This window comes from Lasioglossum baleicum, chromosome 18 (assembly GCF_051020765.1).
Source record: "Lasioglossum baleicum chromosome 18, iyLasBale1, whole genome shotgun sequence".
In the NCBI taxonomy this organism is placed as follows: Eukaryota; Metazoa; Arthropoda; class Insecta; order Hymenoptera; family Halictidae; genus Lasioglossum; species Lasioglossum baleicum.
This window is the reverse complement of record NC_134946.1, coordinates 841479-858962: the sequence shown is the minus strand read 5'-3', so window position 1 is coordinate 858962 and position 17484 is coordinate 841479. Positions and strand designations below refer to the sequence as shown.

Here is a 17484-nt window from a genome sequence, read left to right as displayed (position 1 = left end):
GGACAGAGAGGGAGGCGGCCCTCTCTGTTTGGTGCGGAAGCGGCCACACCGGTGGGAACCAAGGTTGCTAGCGATGTCGAGGAGGCCGGAGCGGCGGACAACTCGGCGTCGAGAGCGTGGGAAAGCTAGGCGAGATCGTGAGAATCGGTAACGGGTATGTGACTAGGAAGTGATACTTACAGTAGATTCGGCTAGGACGGTGTTCCTGGGAGACAGCCCAGGCAGGAAAAGAGGCCCGTGCCAGTGATGCCAGATGAGAAGAGTCACGGTGAAATGATGTACCCCCTCTGTGATGACGGGGAATGAGTTGGGCGAATGGGAGGACGCGTTGCACGTGGGCGATGGGGACCGTGGAGTGTGCGCCTCGCACGGTGCTGGAATGGAATCGTGGAAGGAATATGAGAAGAGTACATGAGCGTCGTTCGGCGCTCATTCTGGCTTCACTGGCCCGTGCTGTGTCTGCAGCGCTTTTTATAGGAACAGATTGGTGGTGGGGGAAATGGTGCGGAGAGGTGGGTTTGTCACGTCGAGTTTCCGTTTCCTATCAAAGATGTCCGAACTTCGGCATCCGGTTCCCGCCGAGTGTGGTTCCTAGGCGAGAGGTTTAGAGACGGTACAGGTTTGTTACAATGAAATAAGAAAAATATGTTAGTACTGTCTGTTGATGATCGGAATCGAGGATTCGTGAGAAGCAGCGGGTGAACGTAAATCACTGTACAACTTTTGTCACACACACGTTTAATAAAGAAATACACACTGTTACACCAGAGACTGTTCAATTATTTAATGATAACCGCGGAGAATACTGTAATATCAAGCGGTGAACGGTTCGTAACCACGTAACGAAGAGTGGTTGTTGAAGCACTGTTCAATACGAGCGATGTATACATATACGTTAGATCAGCGGAGGACGTCAACTAGCACACGAGAGACGATCCGCCGATGCGTAACCGAAAATCACCTGTTCGGCGGATCGCAGAGAGGGGAGCCGCGAGGATGACGTGACGTCATCAGCGCGACTATGTGACGGCGGTGACGCGGATCAGCCGAACGTTGATCGGCCGGAACACTGTCTTATTTACAGAATTACAAATATTTAGACATGATGAAGTATTATATTTTACAAAGTTACTGACTTTGACGCGACGCTTTAAACCAGAGATGCACAACTCGTAGGTTTGAGAGCGGCTCATGAGCTGGTAAGCGGCACGAGAGCCGCTCACGAGCCGGGACGTATGTAGCTCGGACGTATGGAAAGGGAACCCACTAAGCGTGACTTGTAAGTGTGTGAGTCTCACCCGCGAGACTAGAGAGCGCGTGCCTACGTGTACCAGCCAGTATCGCCAAAAAGTGCCGAAACCAGCATTCGAGGGGGCACATCACATAACCGTGATTCCCCTCATCTGGCGATACTGGTGCCAGCCAGCTCCTACCCGGCTCACGAGCCGAGTCGAGAGCTCCCGCTGCGGGACTCTCCCAAATCGTCCGGTTGTGCGTGCCTGCTTTAAACTATCATAACTTCCAGAAGTGGACGAAAGCGGATGCGAACCTCACAGGATTTTTTAGAGGAGATGTTGCTGAAAATGTTTGATTTTGTTAGAGCACACGAATGTACAATAAATTCAACTTTATCTCTTGTCAAAGGTGAACAACTTTGACGATTTTCTTTAGTTCACTGAAGGGACCAGTCGAGGAAACTCGAAGTCCTTGAAAATAACTAATTGTAAGCGTAAAAAACAACTGAACACGATTTATGGTGTGCGTGACTAGACAAAAATATTTTTGAGAGAACTGTTTAGTTTCAGAGTCTGGAAGGATTTTTGTTTTCGTTATACACAGTCTCAATAGCGGAATACGGGTACCATAAACTGTGGAGGGCCGAAGGACCTTCGACGAAAGGGCAGCGGTCGTCCGCGACCGCAAGAGCACCACGTCCGTAAGGTCTGGAGGAAACCAGCGTTATTTGGAAGGGATTTTTCCCTTCCCCAAAAAGTTAAGAACAGAGATAGATAGGATAAAAAGACGGGACGACGGGGACTCCAGGTTAGTTGTCAACCAAAAGTCAATCGAGACCCAGCCTAATATACGTGCTGTGTACGCTTAAAATAAAATCCTTACACAAACATATCGTGTGTATTAAGTGTGTACTAAGAAATACATAACCCAATATTCACTAAGTAGTTTTTTAATAATAAATTATGAACAACCATTTTTAGTTCCTGGCGCGGTCTGAGCATAGATATACATTGTTCATTAAAAAAATTGGGCACGTGATGTTCAGTAGGTTTTCCAGGACATCATTATGAAGAAAAGGAACATTTTCGGTGAAAAATGGTAACTAAAAAAGTTTGATTTTTGTTAATATTATATTTTAATTAATATTATCGTTTTCGAATGTAATGGACATTTAAGAAACATTATACATTCCTTAAAAATCGATATGAGGATTTTGATTTTTTAGCCCATGAACAGCTAGCGCGTCGATCTGGCCCACTATGTACCGCCATGTTAGTATGTAGTGAGTATCGTGCGTTGTTTAACGAACGCAGCCTCTAGGTGGCACCACAGGCACGCGCTTGCGGACTCTGTTCGACCTAACGGTCGAGAGTGGGGATCGGCGGTTGCCCATCGAGCCTCGTTCGCTCTCTCTACTTTTGGCCGTCGAGTGTAACGGACGTGAAAATCCAGCTCTTGGTGTTATTCATTTACCTCTGCCTTGCTGCGAGTGAGAATCCTGTAACCACGTGTGGCTGCGAAAAGGAACGCACATTTTCCTATACCGGGAATACTTATTCTTATACGCAGTGTAGGGATATTGACGCCATTAGCTCAAATTCCTAGACACCAGTATAGTAAACCTCGGGCAAAGTCGTCACAAGAGCAGTGTCGCCAGAAACGACCAAAACTGGTCGGTTTTGCGTCTCCTCCTTTTCCCCTTCCACTATCCCATTCCACCACCATGAGTACACTCTAACGTCTCCCACTAAGCCGTCGCGCCCGTCGCAACGTGTCACATATGAGCCTTTTACTTGACAAGTGGCATAAGTCCAAAATTACGAAAAATGAAGTTTTTACAGAAATAGTAAGTATTAAGTATACTTGTTTATTTAACTCATTAACTTGTGTATACTTTGTTTTATGTTAATAGAAAATAAGAGTCAATTTTACATCATAAATGAAGTGACTGTAAAAATATCTTGAATAATGGCATAAGTCCAATCTCTTGGACTTACTCCATTATTCCACGGAACATATGGACTTACTCTATTGTTACATTCGATTAAAGGAAACTGATATATGTAGACGCAGAAGGTAAATCTGTTAGAAATGACGACAGAGGTAAAGCACCAAATCCGCCTAAACTCAGTGAAGATACTATTAAACATGTTTGTGATCATATCTAATGTTTTCCTGCTAATGTATCTCGTTACACATGTGAACACAGTCCAAACCGACAGTATCTAAATTAGAGATCGCGATTTCACGTGTATCTGAAATACACGTGTACATGTATAGTTCGGATGTTCGTGTTGAAGTTTACTACACACACGCACGCACGCACGCACGCAGAGAGACAGAGAGAGAGAGAGAGAGAGAGAGAGATTTTGCGTGACAGAACTACAGAACTATTTTACATAATAGAAAGATGGGTTAATACATGTTAAATTATACATTTCGATACGTGTATTCGTGTATTTCAATACAAAAGGATACTTTTATGTTTGAGATAAAACATTAGCATCTACAGGATCGCAAGAAATAGCATCATGTTTAGGTAAACATATTAAATCTGTTGCTGATAATAATGATAAGATAATTATTTATAGTGATTCTTGCACTTGATAAAATCTTAATATGAAAATAGCTTTGCTCTGTTAAAATTAGTGCAAAGTGATGATATTGCAGTGGAGGTTATAGAACAGAAGTTCATAATATCAGGACATTCGTTTTTGCCGAATGATTCAGATTTTGGATGTGTTGAATCTGCAGCACGCCATACATCTATTTACATCTATGAAGATTGGTGTTGTATGAAAACTGCTCGACATTCCAACAAGTTTGTGGTTTATGAAATGAAAAGAATCGTTTTTTTCCAACTAAACAGCTAGAACGGTCATTAACAAAGCGTAAGACAAATACATTACTACAAACTGTAAATTGGCTCACCATCCAGTGGTTACACTATGAACGCGGGAAACAGTTTGATATTTTTTATAAAACTAAGATTTCTGTGGGGGTGTTGGGTTTGAAATATTAAATATTCAGGAAAATGCAGGAAATTATAATACAGGAAAATTTCTAACACAAGAAAAACTATAATGCAAGAAAATTTATTTCCATCTGTGCGTCCTGTTTCTGCCGCCCAAAAAAGGTTCCCTCCAATTCATCATGCATTTTTTCAAACATTAAAGACTGGTACAATACTATGTAGTGCATTAAAAATAACATATGTGTAAGTTATGATTATTATTAATACATTAATAGCCATATGCTGTAAGTCACTTTCTCACAAAAAAGTGGTATCACAATTTAGTGCAATAGTGGCACTTCATTATTCGTTACGTTACTGTTTGATTACTATTGAAAAAAGTATGGATTTTATTTTAAGTTATAATGACATAATTACTATTCTTTCGCTTTATGTGCTTACAATAAACTTAGATTGTGTATTCAATTTTTTGTACGATATTACACGGAAGTCCAATTTCTAAAGTATTAAGAAAATGGACTTAATTCACTTGTCAACTAAGGGGCTCATATTATCCTGGTCATCAGAGAGGCGGTAAATTGTATTCCCCTCGATTTTCTCGATCGGGCGACACTGCACAAGACAATTTCCCGCTGTCTTGCCTGTGAACCGTCGTCGAGAGTTGTCGCACTGTTGCAACCTATCTAGCAGCCATTTTATACTCTTGTTGAAATATATGCAGTTTCGGTTACACCCGCGTGTACCATTTTCTTCCTATCCGATATCCTTCGGCGAGTTAGCGACAGTATAGGCTGCCGAGGAATTCCGACTCTCGCCGGACGAGATACATAAACCCTACAAATGATTTCGATAACGTAGACTTCTAAGCGTAGCCGGTGGGCCTGCAGATAAGCTCGCAGATACGAGGTCTGTTCAAAAAATACGTCATAAAACAAAATGTACTTTATTTAGTAGTTACATGTGTGGGTCCCCTTCAAAGTACACTCTTTCCCGACGCACACACTTATCCCAACGGTGTTTCCACTTGTTGAAACAGTCCTGGTACGCTTCTTTTGTAATGTTCTTCAGTTCCTTCGTAGCATTTGTCTTAATCTCGGGAATCGTCTCAAATCTTCTTCCTTTCAAGGGTCTTTTGAGTTTGGGGAACAAGAAAAAGTCGCAAGGAGCAAAGTTAGGTGAGTAGGGGAGGGGGGGGGAGAACAGTGATCGAGTGTTTGGCCAAAAACTGACGAGTTCTGAGGGCTGAATGGCACAAATTTAGCAGCAACGCGGTGCATCTTCAATTTTTCGGTCAAAATCTCGTGACAAGATCCAACTGATATCCCACACTCTTCAGCAAGCTCCCTGATGATCAAACGTCGATTTGCCCGCACCAGGGTGTTGATTTTGTCAACGTTTGGGTCGTCAGTTGACGTGGAAGGTTGTCCAGGACGCTCATCGTCTTCAATCGACTGTCGACCATCCTTAAAACGTTCATGCCGTTTGAAACATGCCGCACACTTCATAGCAACATCACCGTAAGCCGTGTTAAGCATAGCAAAAGTTTCAGTCGCAGATTTTCCCAGTTTTACACAAAATATCACAGCAAGTCGTTGCTCCTTTAGGTCATTCATTCTGAAATCCGCCAAATGAAAAAATTGCACTTCACTAAAAACCCAGCAACTATTCAAAAAATGAAGATATCTGCAATCGGAAAACGGCGTTATAGCCAGCTGATATGTACGAACACATCGACTCCAAGCGCATCCTCTGGAATCAACTGAGCCCGCGCAATTCAAACAGTCCACGTATTTTTTTAACAGACCTCGTACGAGCCGAGTTCGAATCGAGTTGACCCGGGACCCGCTTATATTCTCTATGTTAGGCACACGTCGTACAACGTAGTATTACTTCGCTTCCTGAGACACCGTACCCTTCTGAGATTCCATACCCTCGAAGTTGTCACATCATCCGAACGAATACTGTAGCTTACATCGATGTGAGCTACATTTTCGGGTTCGCATTTTTCGGGTACTCGCACAACCCTAGTAGCCGGTCCTCTTCGCCCTCCCCCCTCCCACGACATAACCACCAGCCAACTTGGACGATAACCTTGTAGCTGGAGTGTACATCTCAAAGATAGCCGCTCTACATTGTCGACATCAGTACGTGCTTGTGCTGCTATGAAGCGGCTCCGCTTGTTAGACGACACGCCTATTAAAAACGGTGAAAATTGCTGAACTTTTAACACACATAACTGTTGAATTAGTGGATTCCTAAGATTGAAACTTGGGTTTTCGGTATTTTCTCGTTTCAAAATTTCTATTTCCTTCAGGCGAAGTTCAGTTCAAATTACACGTTTTCATCAATCAATGAAATAAAAAAAAACATCAATATTTTTCTGTTGGAAGAATCCATGGTTAGTGCATATCAGTTCGAACTTTCAATTGGGATCGAATAAGCAGAAAAAAGATTCGAAGCTATATACCAGAACTTGCAAAGTTTCTGGGAGGAGAAATGTTTGAGGATATGAATTTTGAACATTACTAAAAATTAATGATTGTACATAATATTGATCAAGCATATCTAGAAATAGTATCCGAGATCGACCAAAATAATTCATAGCTGAAGTTCAAACTTTTACTTTGAAAAACATACGGGAAGGATAAACTTGGCTGAACAATTGTATCTCTACTTACTAAACATTGATTCTTTCACTAAAAGAAACGTAAAAAATATCGAGTTGAGTACTTAGAAATACTAGTCATTAAAAAAGTAGTATATTGTCCTTATCTTTTGTATAACCCCATATTTCGTGTTCTACTGCATATAGCAGAGATTTGTATAACACCGTAACTTCTCTCGTCGGCATCTAAATACTGTATTAGACGAGAGATATCTGTATTTTAAAGGGGCTGCCACACGTAAACGAGTCAAAAAATCGATTTTGGACTGCATTTTTAAAAAGTACAGAACCTTAAAAGTACGTTTTATGACGATTCCAAGAGAACGATGCTTCAGAGTAGTACTTGTCATCTAGCGTAGGTAAAATATCCAAAGGTACAAGCTATTTCACATACAATACTACTCGTTGTCACCGGTACTAAAATTATATTTTTACGTTGAATTTGCCAGAAATCTCAAATTATGCATCTTATACATTCTCTATATTGCAAATTTATAAGACAAATTATTTCTTTTGATAAGGGCGACAGCCACAACCATAGTTAAGGGACACCTTAATTATGTTGTTTTTGTTCTCCCCGAGATTTCGAGTCATCTGCGTCAGCAAAATATTATTTTTAAACATGCATGTACAGTAAAGTCGCGATTCTTGTAAAACAGCTGTGTTCTGCACGGACCGCATGCCGACATTATTTTTTTATGTCTATCTATTAATCCAATTACAAAACTTTTTTATTTTTAATTATTTTTTAATGGGACTTTCACCAACTTATTTCTGGCATTTTTCTTATTAAAATGACGCCAAACACGATATAATTTCAACTGTATTTAGTAGTTCAATCGACGATGAAAGTTTCGAACGCAACGAAGAACAGCGTATGGGACATTCTTTGAACTGTGCCGGCGATGGCGACTGTCCGTGTCTCCTTTTTTCCCTGTCCTCCCTTGCGTCCGAAACTTTCATCGTCGATTGAAATTATATCGTGTATGGTGTTATTTTAATCAGGAAAATGCCAGAAATAAGTTGGTGAAAGTCCCATAAAAATTATGAAAAATATAGAAGATTCGTAAGTGGATTAGTAGCCCTGCGGCGCGGCATTGGCCGGCATTGGAGTGTAGGCACTTAGGCACCTGTCTACCATCGCGTGCGCGGTCGCTGACAAATAACGCGACTTTACTGTATTGCAGGAGAAACGGGTCCAAGAACCAGGTAATTAAAAATACATAAAAAATTGTTTTGTATGACGAAAGTGTGAACGATTACAAACCAAAATTATAAGTGAGACGACCATCACTTTGAGAAAACATCATGAAAATTGATAAAATTTACAGCGTTTACATAAGACAGCCCCTTTAAATGAAAGATTGCTATTCGCAAGCGATAGAATGATACGGACTGGTCCCTGTAAGTAAGACCATATAAGTATCTCGTCGAATTGTGATAAGGAAAGAAACATTTTTTACATACGTCAAGAAAATTTATTTTCGATGCTATTTTTTTCGTGTTTCGAAGGTTATCGTTGGTTTTTTACATAGAGCAATATTTATCGTATATTATATCACGAGCTTCAAAAATGACCTTGATCTCTGAAAATTGAAGTTTTATGTATCTAGTAAGATCATAAGCTTTGGCTAAGATGCGACAGGTGCCACATCCTAAAAAACCAAATAATGTGCCCATATTTCACAAGCGGTACACTAAATGCAGGAAACTATGCAGAATTTTTGCAAAAAGAGCTACGTCATTAGTAGTTAGTTAGTTAGTTAGTAAAATTCGTCCCGGACAACCGGACGGTTCCGGTTGCAAGGCGAAGTTAGGCCACTATGTGTACCTTTACTACCCCAAGTCTGTCTGGGGCGACGCATTACCGGGCAAATGTCTACGTCCTTGCGTCGGTTCTAGCTTTTTAGGCACGCGGTCCGACATGCTACCGAAGCCGACGTAGGACGGATCGTCAATCATCTAGGGACCGGGCCATGCTACCTAAGATTTGTGCTAAGTGGGTATGTCGTCGGGCAAACCGGTCCCCTCATGACGGTAGCAGTGGCTATCCTGCTTTCATTGCCCCCCTTTCTCTCCAGGGCTCAAACAGTGAGCAAGTCCAGCTAGTGTGTGTGTTTGCGCGTACCTGAATCCGGCTGCCCGGAGGTTACCCCCAGTTCTAACTGTTACCCATGTCGTCCCTGTCGATTTGTGTGTGAGGTCGCGGTTGTGCTGCATTGACAGATCCCGGGTGTAGAGGTGACGGAAAGAGAGTTGATCAGCTACCCTATTCGTTTGTGGAAAATCGCGTGTTTTGTTCGAGTGCAGACATGGGTTCCTCTGTCTGATCAAACCCTCGGAAATGAAAACGATGCTTCAGGACCTTGGTATCAGCGTCCCTCGGCACGATCCGTGGTATAGGCATACCGTTCTCTAGCAGAACTACAGCCCTCTTCCCCTCTCGCATTTTAACCCCTGGACTTGCTCACCTACTCCCGGATGAGATTCGTTCCGTGGGTCACCACCCCACGGGCGCACCGCTCTTAAGGTCCTACCGCCGATTGCGATTCCGAGAACGGTGCCAGGATTTAGGTGTGTATTGCGCATCCCTCATGTCGGCCCTCGATGGGGTCGCGCCCGAGCTGCCATGCCCGTTTTCACGAGTCAAACCCAGCTCGGGAGATGTGCGTAGCCTGTTTGTCGTTCGTTTACGACTGAATTTGGTCCGTGAGCATTTCGCAAGCGGGTTGGGTTGGGCACCGTGTTCCATTCTCGACTGACGTTTGATCGAGCGGGTTTGCACTCGGTGGTGCGTCCCCGCCGTCTCCCGAAAAAGTCGAGAGGTTCACGGCTATTTACGCCCATTTACCTTTTAGAAGGATTGTGATGTGGCAGGTTTTGCCTACGTCTTTCCAAACCCTGCACGAGAGACCAGGTCAACCTTTGGTAGCGCCGAAACGAAGCGGCCGTTGCGATCGCTCTGCCTGGGACGATCCGAGTACCAGCGGACCATTTTTATCGCTTTTGAATGTAGCGCCGCAGGACGCGACACGAATTTTCAGGAATGGTCGGATCACGTAAGGAGCCCGGCACCTATCTCCTCCCAGTGACTGGCGAGAAACCTCGACCAGAGGCGCTCGGAGAGCTTATCGCAAGACGTCAACCACGAGGAAGACAGCGAGGATTGGACCGAGCCCGGATTCAGCAACCCGGAGAAATCGTCGAGGATCTAAAATACTAGGGAGGCCCATCTGCTCGACCTCGTCGACGGCTCGTCCGGAAAACGACATGAGAGCCACACAGGAACGGCTCGGATCCATCCTTACCGACCCCGCAGCATGATAGCAAGCGTGCCCCAGAGAATTTACAAATTATCGGAGGCCCGTCATCAAAGTCACTAATTTCGTCCTTGCTGCGAGGAACAACGCGATAGGCCCGAGCGTCGCATTGAAGGAGATAGCTGAGGGAGTAGGGCAGGCATGGCGAGAAATAGCACGCGTGCTAGGGATTCTCATAGTCATAGTTTCATAGTCATAGTCTCATAGTCTCATATCTCGTAGGAGGGTATTCTCATGGAATACCCCCACTTCTCCCGGCCGCGCGTCTCACACTCCGTGACGGCCATAGCGCTCGGAGCAACTATGGCCGCCAAGGAGATTGAGACGCGCGGCCGGAAAAAGTGGGGGTATTCCTTGAGAATCCCTAGCACGCGTGCTACTTCTGGCCATGCCTGGAGTAGGGAGACGCCTCGCTTCCGCGTTCCCGAGCCGGCTCGAACTGTGTCACTGTGTCGAAGGAACAAGTAGCCCTCGCACGCGTTTGAAACCGCGGGTACTCAGTTCGTGTTGGTTCGGTGCGTGTTTTCGATAAGTCTTGATTTCGTGTCGCGAACCACGTGTCCGCCGGCGTTGCCGACGACCGGAAGTCGCTCTCTCGAGAGTACACGAGGCCGTGGGTCATTACGTCGCCGATTTTCCGGGAGAGGAATATTCGGGACATACGATTGTAGACGGGATATTGTAGCCTTTCCGTTCGCGGAAAAGCAATCGGCGTGACAATATCCGTCTTCAAATGTGGTACCAGCATGTCGCAACGCGACCCGACGTTTGCCGGCTCATTCTACACGTTTTTATTCAAGCAGATGAAGTAAAAATTTCCAAATCGATTGAGCATATGCTCAATATCACCCCAATGGATTCTGTTTTGTGAGGAATATTAAAACAAGCAGTTTATAACGAACGGCTAACTGCGCCAGACATGATGGAGAACCAAATAGTTAGAGCTTGTACTGCTATTAATTCAAAATCAATCGGAAAAGCATAACAATCAGTTATTGTTAGCTTCAGATAATGTATCATCTTAGGAGGACACATCCAAGTCTTCTACATTCTACATTCCCTATTCCTCACATTTAGAGGTTCAGGTGATTTGGCGTAAGCCTGCGATTTCGCTAGACATAAATTTTACGTAATGCTTCAGTTTTCGGAGTTCAGTCACTTCAAGTTCGCGTTATAATTCACATCTGGTCGTATCTTTTTGTAGCAGCTACACTATGCAACAAAAAACACATTTTGTTGTATGCAGAAAAACATCGATACTTTTGAAAAAAATGACCTTCGAAAAAAAAATTCTTGCCGTTTGCTGATCCTTTAATGTGATTCACATTACGCAAAAATTATTTTCTGAATCATCAAAATTGGACGAGATATTTAATTATTTTGTAAAATGGTTGCTTGATGGTGTGTTTGTTCGACAATATCATACTGCCTTTCCATATATAATTTATCAAAAATTATATAATCAAATATTTTTTTATTTGCTACGTAGTTCGTATTGATCTGTTGAATACTTTTACCTATAAACGTCACGATTACGCGTTTCGCAATTATTATATGCTTCAAGAATATATCCGTTTCAATAGGATTTTTTGTTACAGCCCAGTCGTTTTCCATATTATCAAACACAAATTTTATCTACAACCGTACAAAAAGACAGTGTTAATATTACGGAAATTGTGATTAAATGGTATAATAATTACGTGAAACTTTGATTTATTCGATGTAATAAAAGACACGAAATGACGTGTTCTTTGACTTACTACTGAAAAATTGGCCACAAAGCTGACATATCGTATCAGATACAATAACAATAGGCCAGTGTATGATAACACTAAAAGTACATTGTACAGTGATACTTCCACCGATCTTAGCGTCGACATCTGAAAAATATTGTTATTCGTTTTTAATAGTTTTAAGCATTTAAGGGTGCCGACCCGCTTTCGAGCGAGAGTGTAGTGGCACACTCGCACACCGCTAGACACATATACGTACACAGAATTGCAAGGGTCCGGCATGTGACAAACCACGTTTCGCTAATGCACATTTGGGGCCCCTACATAGTCACAATCGGTAGATAAAAGATCAATCTAGCGGGGACGTATCCCAATTTGGCTTACTTTTGCGTTTTCGAGGCGTAATTTGCATTATTCTACTGCTACTGTCAGGAGACATACATTTTCTTAAATATCGAGAGATGTTGGGTTCTTATAGAAAAAGTTGGAGGCAACCCCGCTAGCAGGGACACATACAATGTCAATGCAACGTTTATTATGTTAAACCATACACACAGTTTGTTAAATACAGAAATACAGAGCTAGGGTTCTGTGACGATACACTTCCGGTTCAAGCGGTGATGTCTGTTTCTCACATTCAGTCACCGTGAGCACAGACTTAAGATACGTACAGACATTGCATATAATGCATTTTTCTGTCTACGGTTCTGAATTACCGACTCTGTAGAAAATGCCCTGGTCACCGACGAGATACTATTAAAGACTGCCAGCCCCTGTGTTATTCAGCGGGACGGGTAACCGGGCGCAACGGGCGCGGGGATAACGTGAAAGTTACGGTGATCTGATATACCACAGCGGTAAAAGTTCCACAATCGACGAGATATTCGTCAAGTTGAAGAAGAATGATATAGTAGAATGCTGACATTACAGATTCTGTAATTGCCTTATAATACTATATGTATATGTATAATTCTCTTATTGTATTCTTATTTCCGTTATTATCACCATTGTAATAATTGTTTACAATATAATCGATAGTTTATAGATGAAGAAAAAATGAAAGTAATTACTATACGTAATATTATACAAATGTATACTGGAATTTAAATAGTAATTTGAACATTATTGCGTTATATATAAAATAATGATTCTTAAAAAATATTCTGTTATGTTATTGTAAAGGAATAGAAGGGTCGTGGAAGGATATGAAAATCAATGTCACTAGCACTGTTGGTTAAGTGTATAAAGCACAAGTCATTGTCCAGTTTATTTAAATTGAAATCAAACGAACCGTCACCACTTAGAACTAACTTAAACTAGAACGTAAAGAACTTTAAACAAGAGAAGCTAGAATCCAGTGTAGGCTGGAAACTAGAAGACCAGAGAAGCGCAAAGGCCTTAGTATATTAATAGCTCAAGCAAAGCGATTGTTTTACAGTAGCGAAAGTGTTAACCGCTCAAGCGAAGCGGGAGTTCGAAAAGCAACTGACTCTTCGGGTAATCAGCTGTGCCCGAAGAGTTAGAACGGTGGGAGGCGAGGTGAAGAGGAGCCTCTATAGCGAATCATTGTTATGGTTTTGGCAACCCCGTTGCCTGTCTCTCCCCGGTTCTATACGAAGTAAGTCGCGTACCGTCGCGTAGCTCGCGCGATCCGCAACATTCCGCCCGCCTTTGTTGATCGACGCAAAGAATCAACAAATACATTTCACGTCAATTTCTCCCCACCCAGCGAGGTAGCCTGACAGCCGTAATTCCAGCGAGATTGTGCGAGTAGGTCGCCCAGTATTTAGTCGGCACGGGGGTCAGGCGGTAGTCTCTCAGCAGATAAACCAGCAAGGCGCGATGCAGCAGCGGTGGCAAGCAAGTTGCAAGCGGGCAGCGAGGATACAGTCAAAGACCGCAATCGTGCCCCCAGAAATTCGGATAACTTGGAAAAAGTCGGCATTTCCTCTTGTCCCTCCAGCGATGTCTCCCAGCTCAGTCTCGTCTCTCGGTCCAGCCGTTGCACGGTGATAAAGTTGAGCCAATCGCTCCAATGTTCCACAGGACGTTTGAGAGCAGCTAACGCTTCAACGGCGTTTTTCGTTCCGTGCAGCAACGTTTTTAGCTCGGCAGCCGACTCCGTTTTCATCCCGGGTAGCGCCAAAAGCACGCCAAGTTGTGCATTTATCAGAATTGGAATGTTCTCATATTCCTTTTCGAGCAACTTCCAAGCCCGAGGAAAGTCCTCATCAGTGACGGGAATGTGGTTTAATAGTTCTGCAGGCTCCCCAGTAACGTTCGTTTTTAGGTAGTGTAGACGTTCCACATCGGTTAAGTTCGGGTTATTAATAACCAACGATCGGAAGAGGTCTCGGAAGCTGGTCTATTGCGTAAAGTTGCCATCGAAAGGTACGAGGGCAATTTTGGGAAGAGATTGCCTTTTTGGTTGTTGCGGTGCAGCAAATGTTCCCTGTGGCACAGCGGTTGATCTCAGTAGCTTCTTCAAACCAGCCTTCTCCATGACGTAGGCTTCCTCCGTCACGTCGTAGAGGTTGTTCGCAAAATAATTTGATTTAAGAAGCGCGGCGTCTTCTTTAGCGCGAACCTTGTCATCGTTAGCAGTAAATTCTAACCAGTATGACTCCAGCAATTCTAGTCGAACTTCGACGGTCTCCCGATTGATGTTGTCCGCTCCATTTTTCTTCAGGTTATCGATAATACGAGAGATTCGTGTCGCCAACGTTTCCTGCTTTTTAAGCACAACATCCATCTTTGGTTTCGAATTGTATAATATTCAAATGTTCTCGGCGCAACGGTTCGATCAGTTAATAGGAAAAAAGCAAAATTTGCACGTTAGTTAGGAACTTTCAACGTTTCGATCTTCATTCAGATCATTTTCAAGAAAGTAGAAAAAACTGCGTCTGAAAAATATATTTTCACAATGTAAAACCAGAAACTTCAAAATATCTGCGTAACCAGAATGTAACAATGTAATAAGATACTGCAATAATTTACTTACATTGCTTTATAAAGATTATAAATACGGAATTGAAATTGTCTTAGCACATGCTGCTTTCATGTCGTCAGACAGGATACTGGATCATAGACCATAAAAGTCATTAGACACAGAACGTAACTGGTCGATCGATCAAAACAAAGTCAATCGTCGATCGATGTTTGGCGGTTATTTCAAACCGTGAAAAACGTCAAAAACCCAAACTTGCCACATGTTCGTGACCATATGATGAAAAACTTTTATTAAATATATGAAAAAGATGTAATTTATATAGTATGTAATAGGAAAATAGTTGTTATTAGGCAGTGATTCATCATAACACACTACTGGTTCAGTAGTGTTGCGTAATATTCTTGAATCGTAGGAGTTTCATGCCTAAGATTAACGCTATGATGTTTAATCATATGAATCGTTTCCAGTAAAATCCTATTATTCAAATTACTTTCTTTCTCAATTGCCTTAACATTTTCAAAGTCAAAGGCGTGGTCATACTCCATAGAGTGTTTAGTTAGTGCCGTATGTTGTGTTGGGTTCAAAAAAATGTTACGTTTATGTTCTTTTATTCTTGTCTCTAATAACCTAGATGTCTGTCCTATGTAAACCTGACTACATCCCTTACATGGAATTAAATATACCACATTGCAGTTTTTACAAAGTGGTAGTTTATCTTTAATTGGTGGAAAAAATGTTTTAATATACTGAGGTATCTTGTAAATTGTATGCATTCCTATTTTTCTAAAAATCCTCCTTATGTCTTCAGATATGTTCTCAACACAAGGGACGACAACAGTATTCTTCCAGTTTTTTGGACCCGCATTTTTGAATTTTTCCTCTTTTCGTTTATCGACGAGAAGAGGGTGATAAATATCAACAATGCGTTTCTTGATTATACGAGAAGTAAGTTCAACCGGGTAACCGTTTCGCCTTAATACATCCTTAATAATTTTTAAATTATCAGATCTAAATTCTGGATTAGCTAATAGGATAGCACGATCAATCAACCCTTTTACCAGACCAATTTTATGTTGCAAGGGATGGTGAGAATGGAAGTTGACGTATCTCCCCGACCAACTAGTTTTGTGAAACCAGTTCGTTTTGAGTTTGTTACCGTCTCTCAACACGCTAACGCCAAGGAAGCTCAGACATGAATCGTTTTCAATTTCGTGTGTGAATTGAATTCTATCATGAAAACTGTTGAACGTGTCCAACACAGTTTGCAATTGTTGTGGTTTTAAACATGTAATAACGTCATCGACATATCTCTTATAAAAAACTAATTCAAATGGTAATTTTGAAATAGAATCCTGTTCTAATTTTTCCATCACAAGGTTTGCAATTAAAGGAGAAATGGGCGATCCCATGGCAGTACCAAATACTTGTTTGTAGTATATACCATTAAACATAAATACATTTGCCTCCAGAACAAATTTAACCGCTTGAATGAATTCCTCACGTTTAATGGTGGTATGTTCTTTGAGTTCATCCCACCTGCTATCTAAAACTTCTAACGCCAAACCTATTGGAACGTTGGTGAATAAAGCTGTCACGTCAAGTGAAACCAGCTGCATGGAATCCTCAGGGATTACAATTGTCCTAATCTCTTTCACAAATTGCCAACTATCCACGGTTTGGTTTCGAATGTAAACGTTGGGTCAAGTACACCGAGAACCGTTCACACGACTGTTTTGGTACGAGGTCGAATAGCACGAACCGAACTAGTGACCGTTAAATTCAAAATGTAGCACTTCCACGACACGTTTTTAGACGTTTAGCACCAAAATCCGGCTCGAAGGACCATTAATTTATGTAAAGGAATAGAAGGGTCGTGGAAGGATATGAAAATCAATGTCACTAGCACTGTTGGTTAAGTGTATAAAGCACAAGTCATTGTCCAGTTTATTTAAATTGAAATCAAAGGAACCGTCACCACTTAGAACTAACTTAAACTAGAACGTAAAGAACTTTAAACAAGAGAAGCTAGAATCCAGTGTAGGCTGGAAACTAGAAGACCAGAGAAGCGCAAAGGCCTTAGTACATTAATAGCTCAAGCAAAGCGATTGTTTTACAGTAGCGAAAGTGTTAACCGCTCAAGCGAATCGGGAGTTCGAAAAGCAACTGACTCTTCGGGTAATCAGCTGTGCCCGAAGAGTCAGAACGGTGGGAGGAGAGGTGAAGAGGAGCCTCTATAGCAGTGGTCGGCACGGAGGAGACTCTGCAGGCCGCTCTCGGCTCGCGCCGCCTCCTTTTCCCACCGCACGTCTCGCTCTCCGTAACGGCCCTAGTCCTCAGGCCCGTACATATCCCAGACTGTATGAACTGCGCGTGGCGCATTAGGGCGACACCCGTATCAATAGGTTTCCACATTACCGTTGAGGTACTATTGTCAATGCGTTTTTTTTATGTGGTTTCCCCTGTAGGCCTATTCCACTCTGCTGCATGACAATTTCTGAAACTAACTTTGAACAATAAATGCGGAAGAGAGAGAGAGAGAGAACTACTTCGTAATTCCATTGCCAAAATTTTAAACAGTCATTCAGACAAACTTCTTCGTGGACGTT

General features: G+C 42.4%; 1 protein-coding gene across 1 annotated transcript; it reads right to left on the bottom strand.

Moving 5' to 3' along the window:
• Positions 1-14703: 14703 nt before the first annotated feature.
• Positions 14704-16494, bottom strand: LOC143218195 (uncharacterized). The gene is made up of 2 exons (XM_076443240.1): positions 14930-16494; positions 14704-14831 (listed from the first exon to the last, which is right to left on the bottom strand). The coding sequence occupies exon 1, from the start codon at positions 16492-16494 to the stop codon at positions 15250-15252; it is 1245 nt and encodes a 414-aa protein (XP_076299355.1). The 3' UTR covers positions 14704-14831; positions 14930-15249.
• Between the last annotated feature and the right edge of the window lie 990 nt (positions 16495-17484).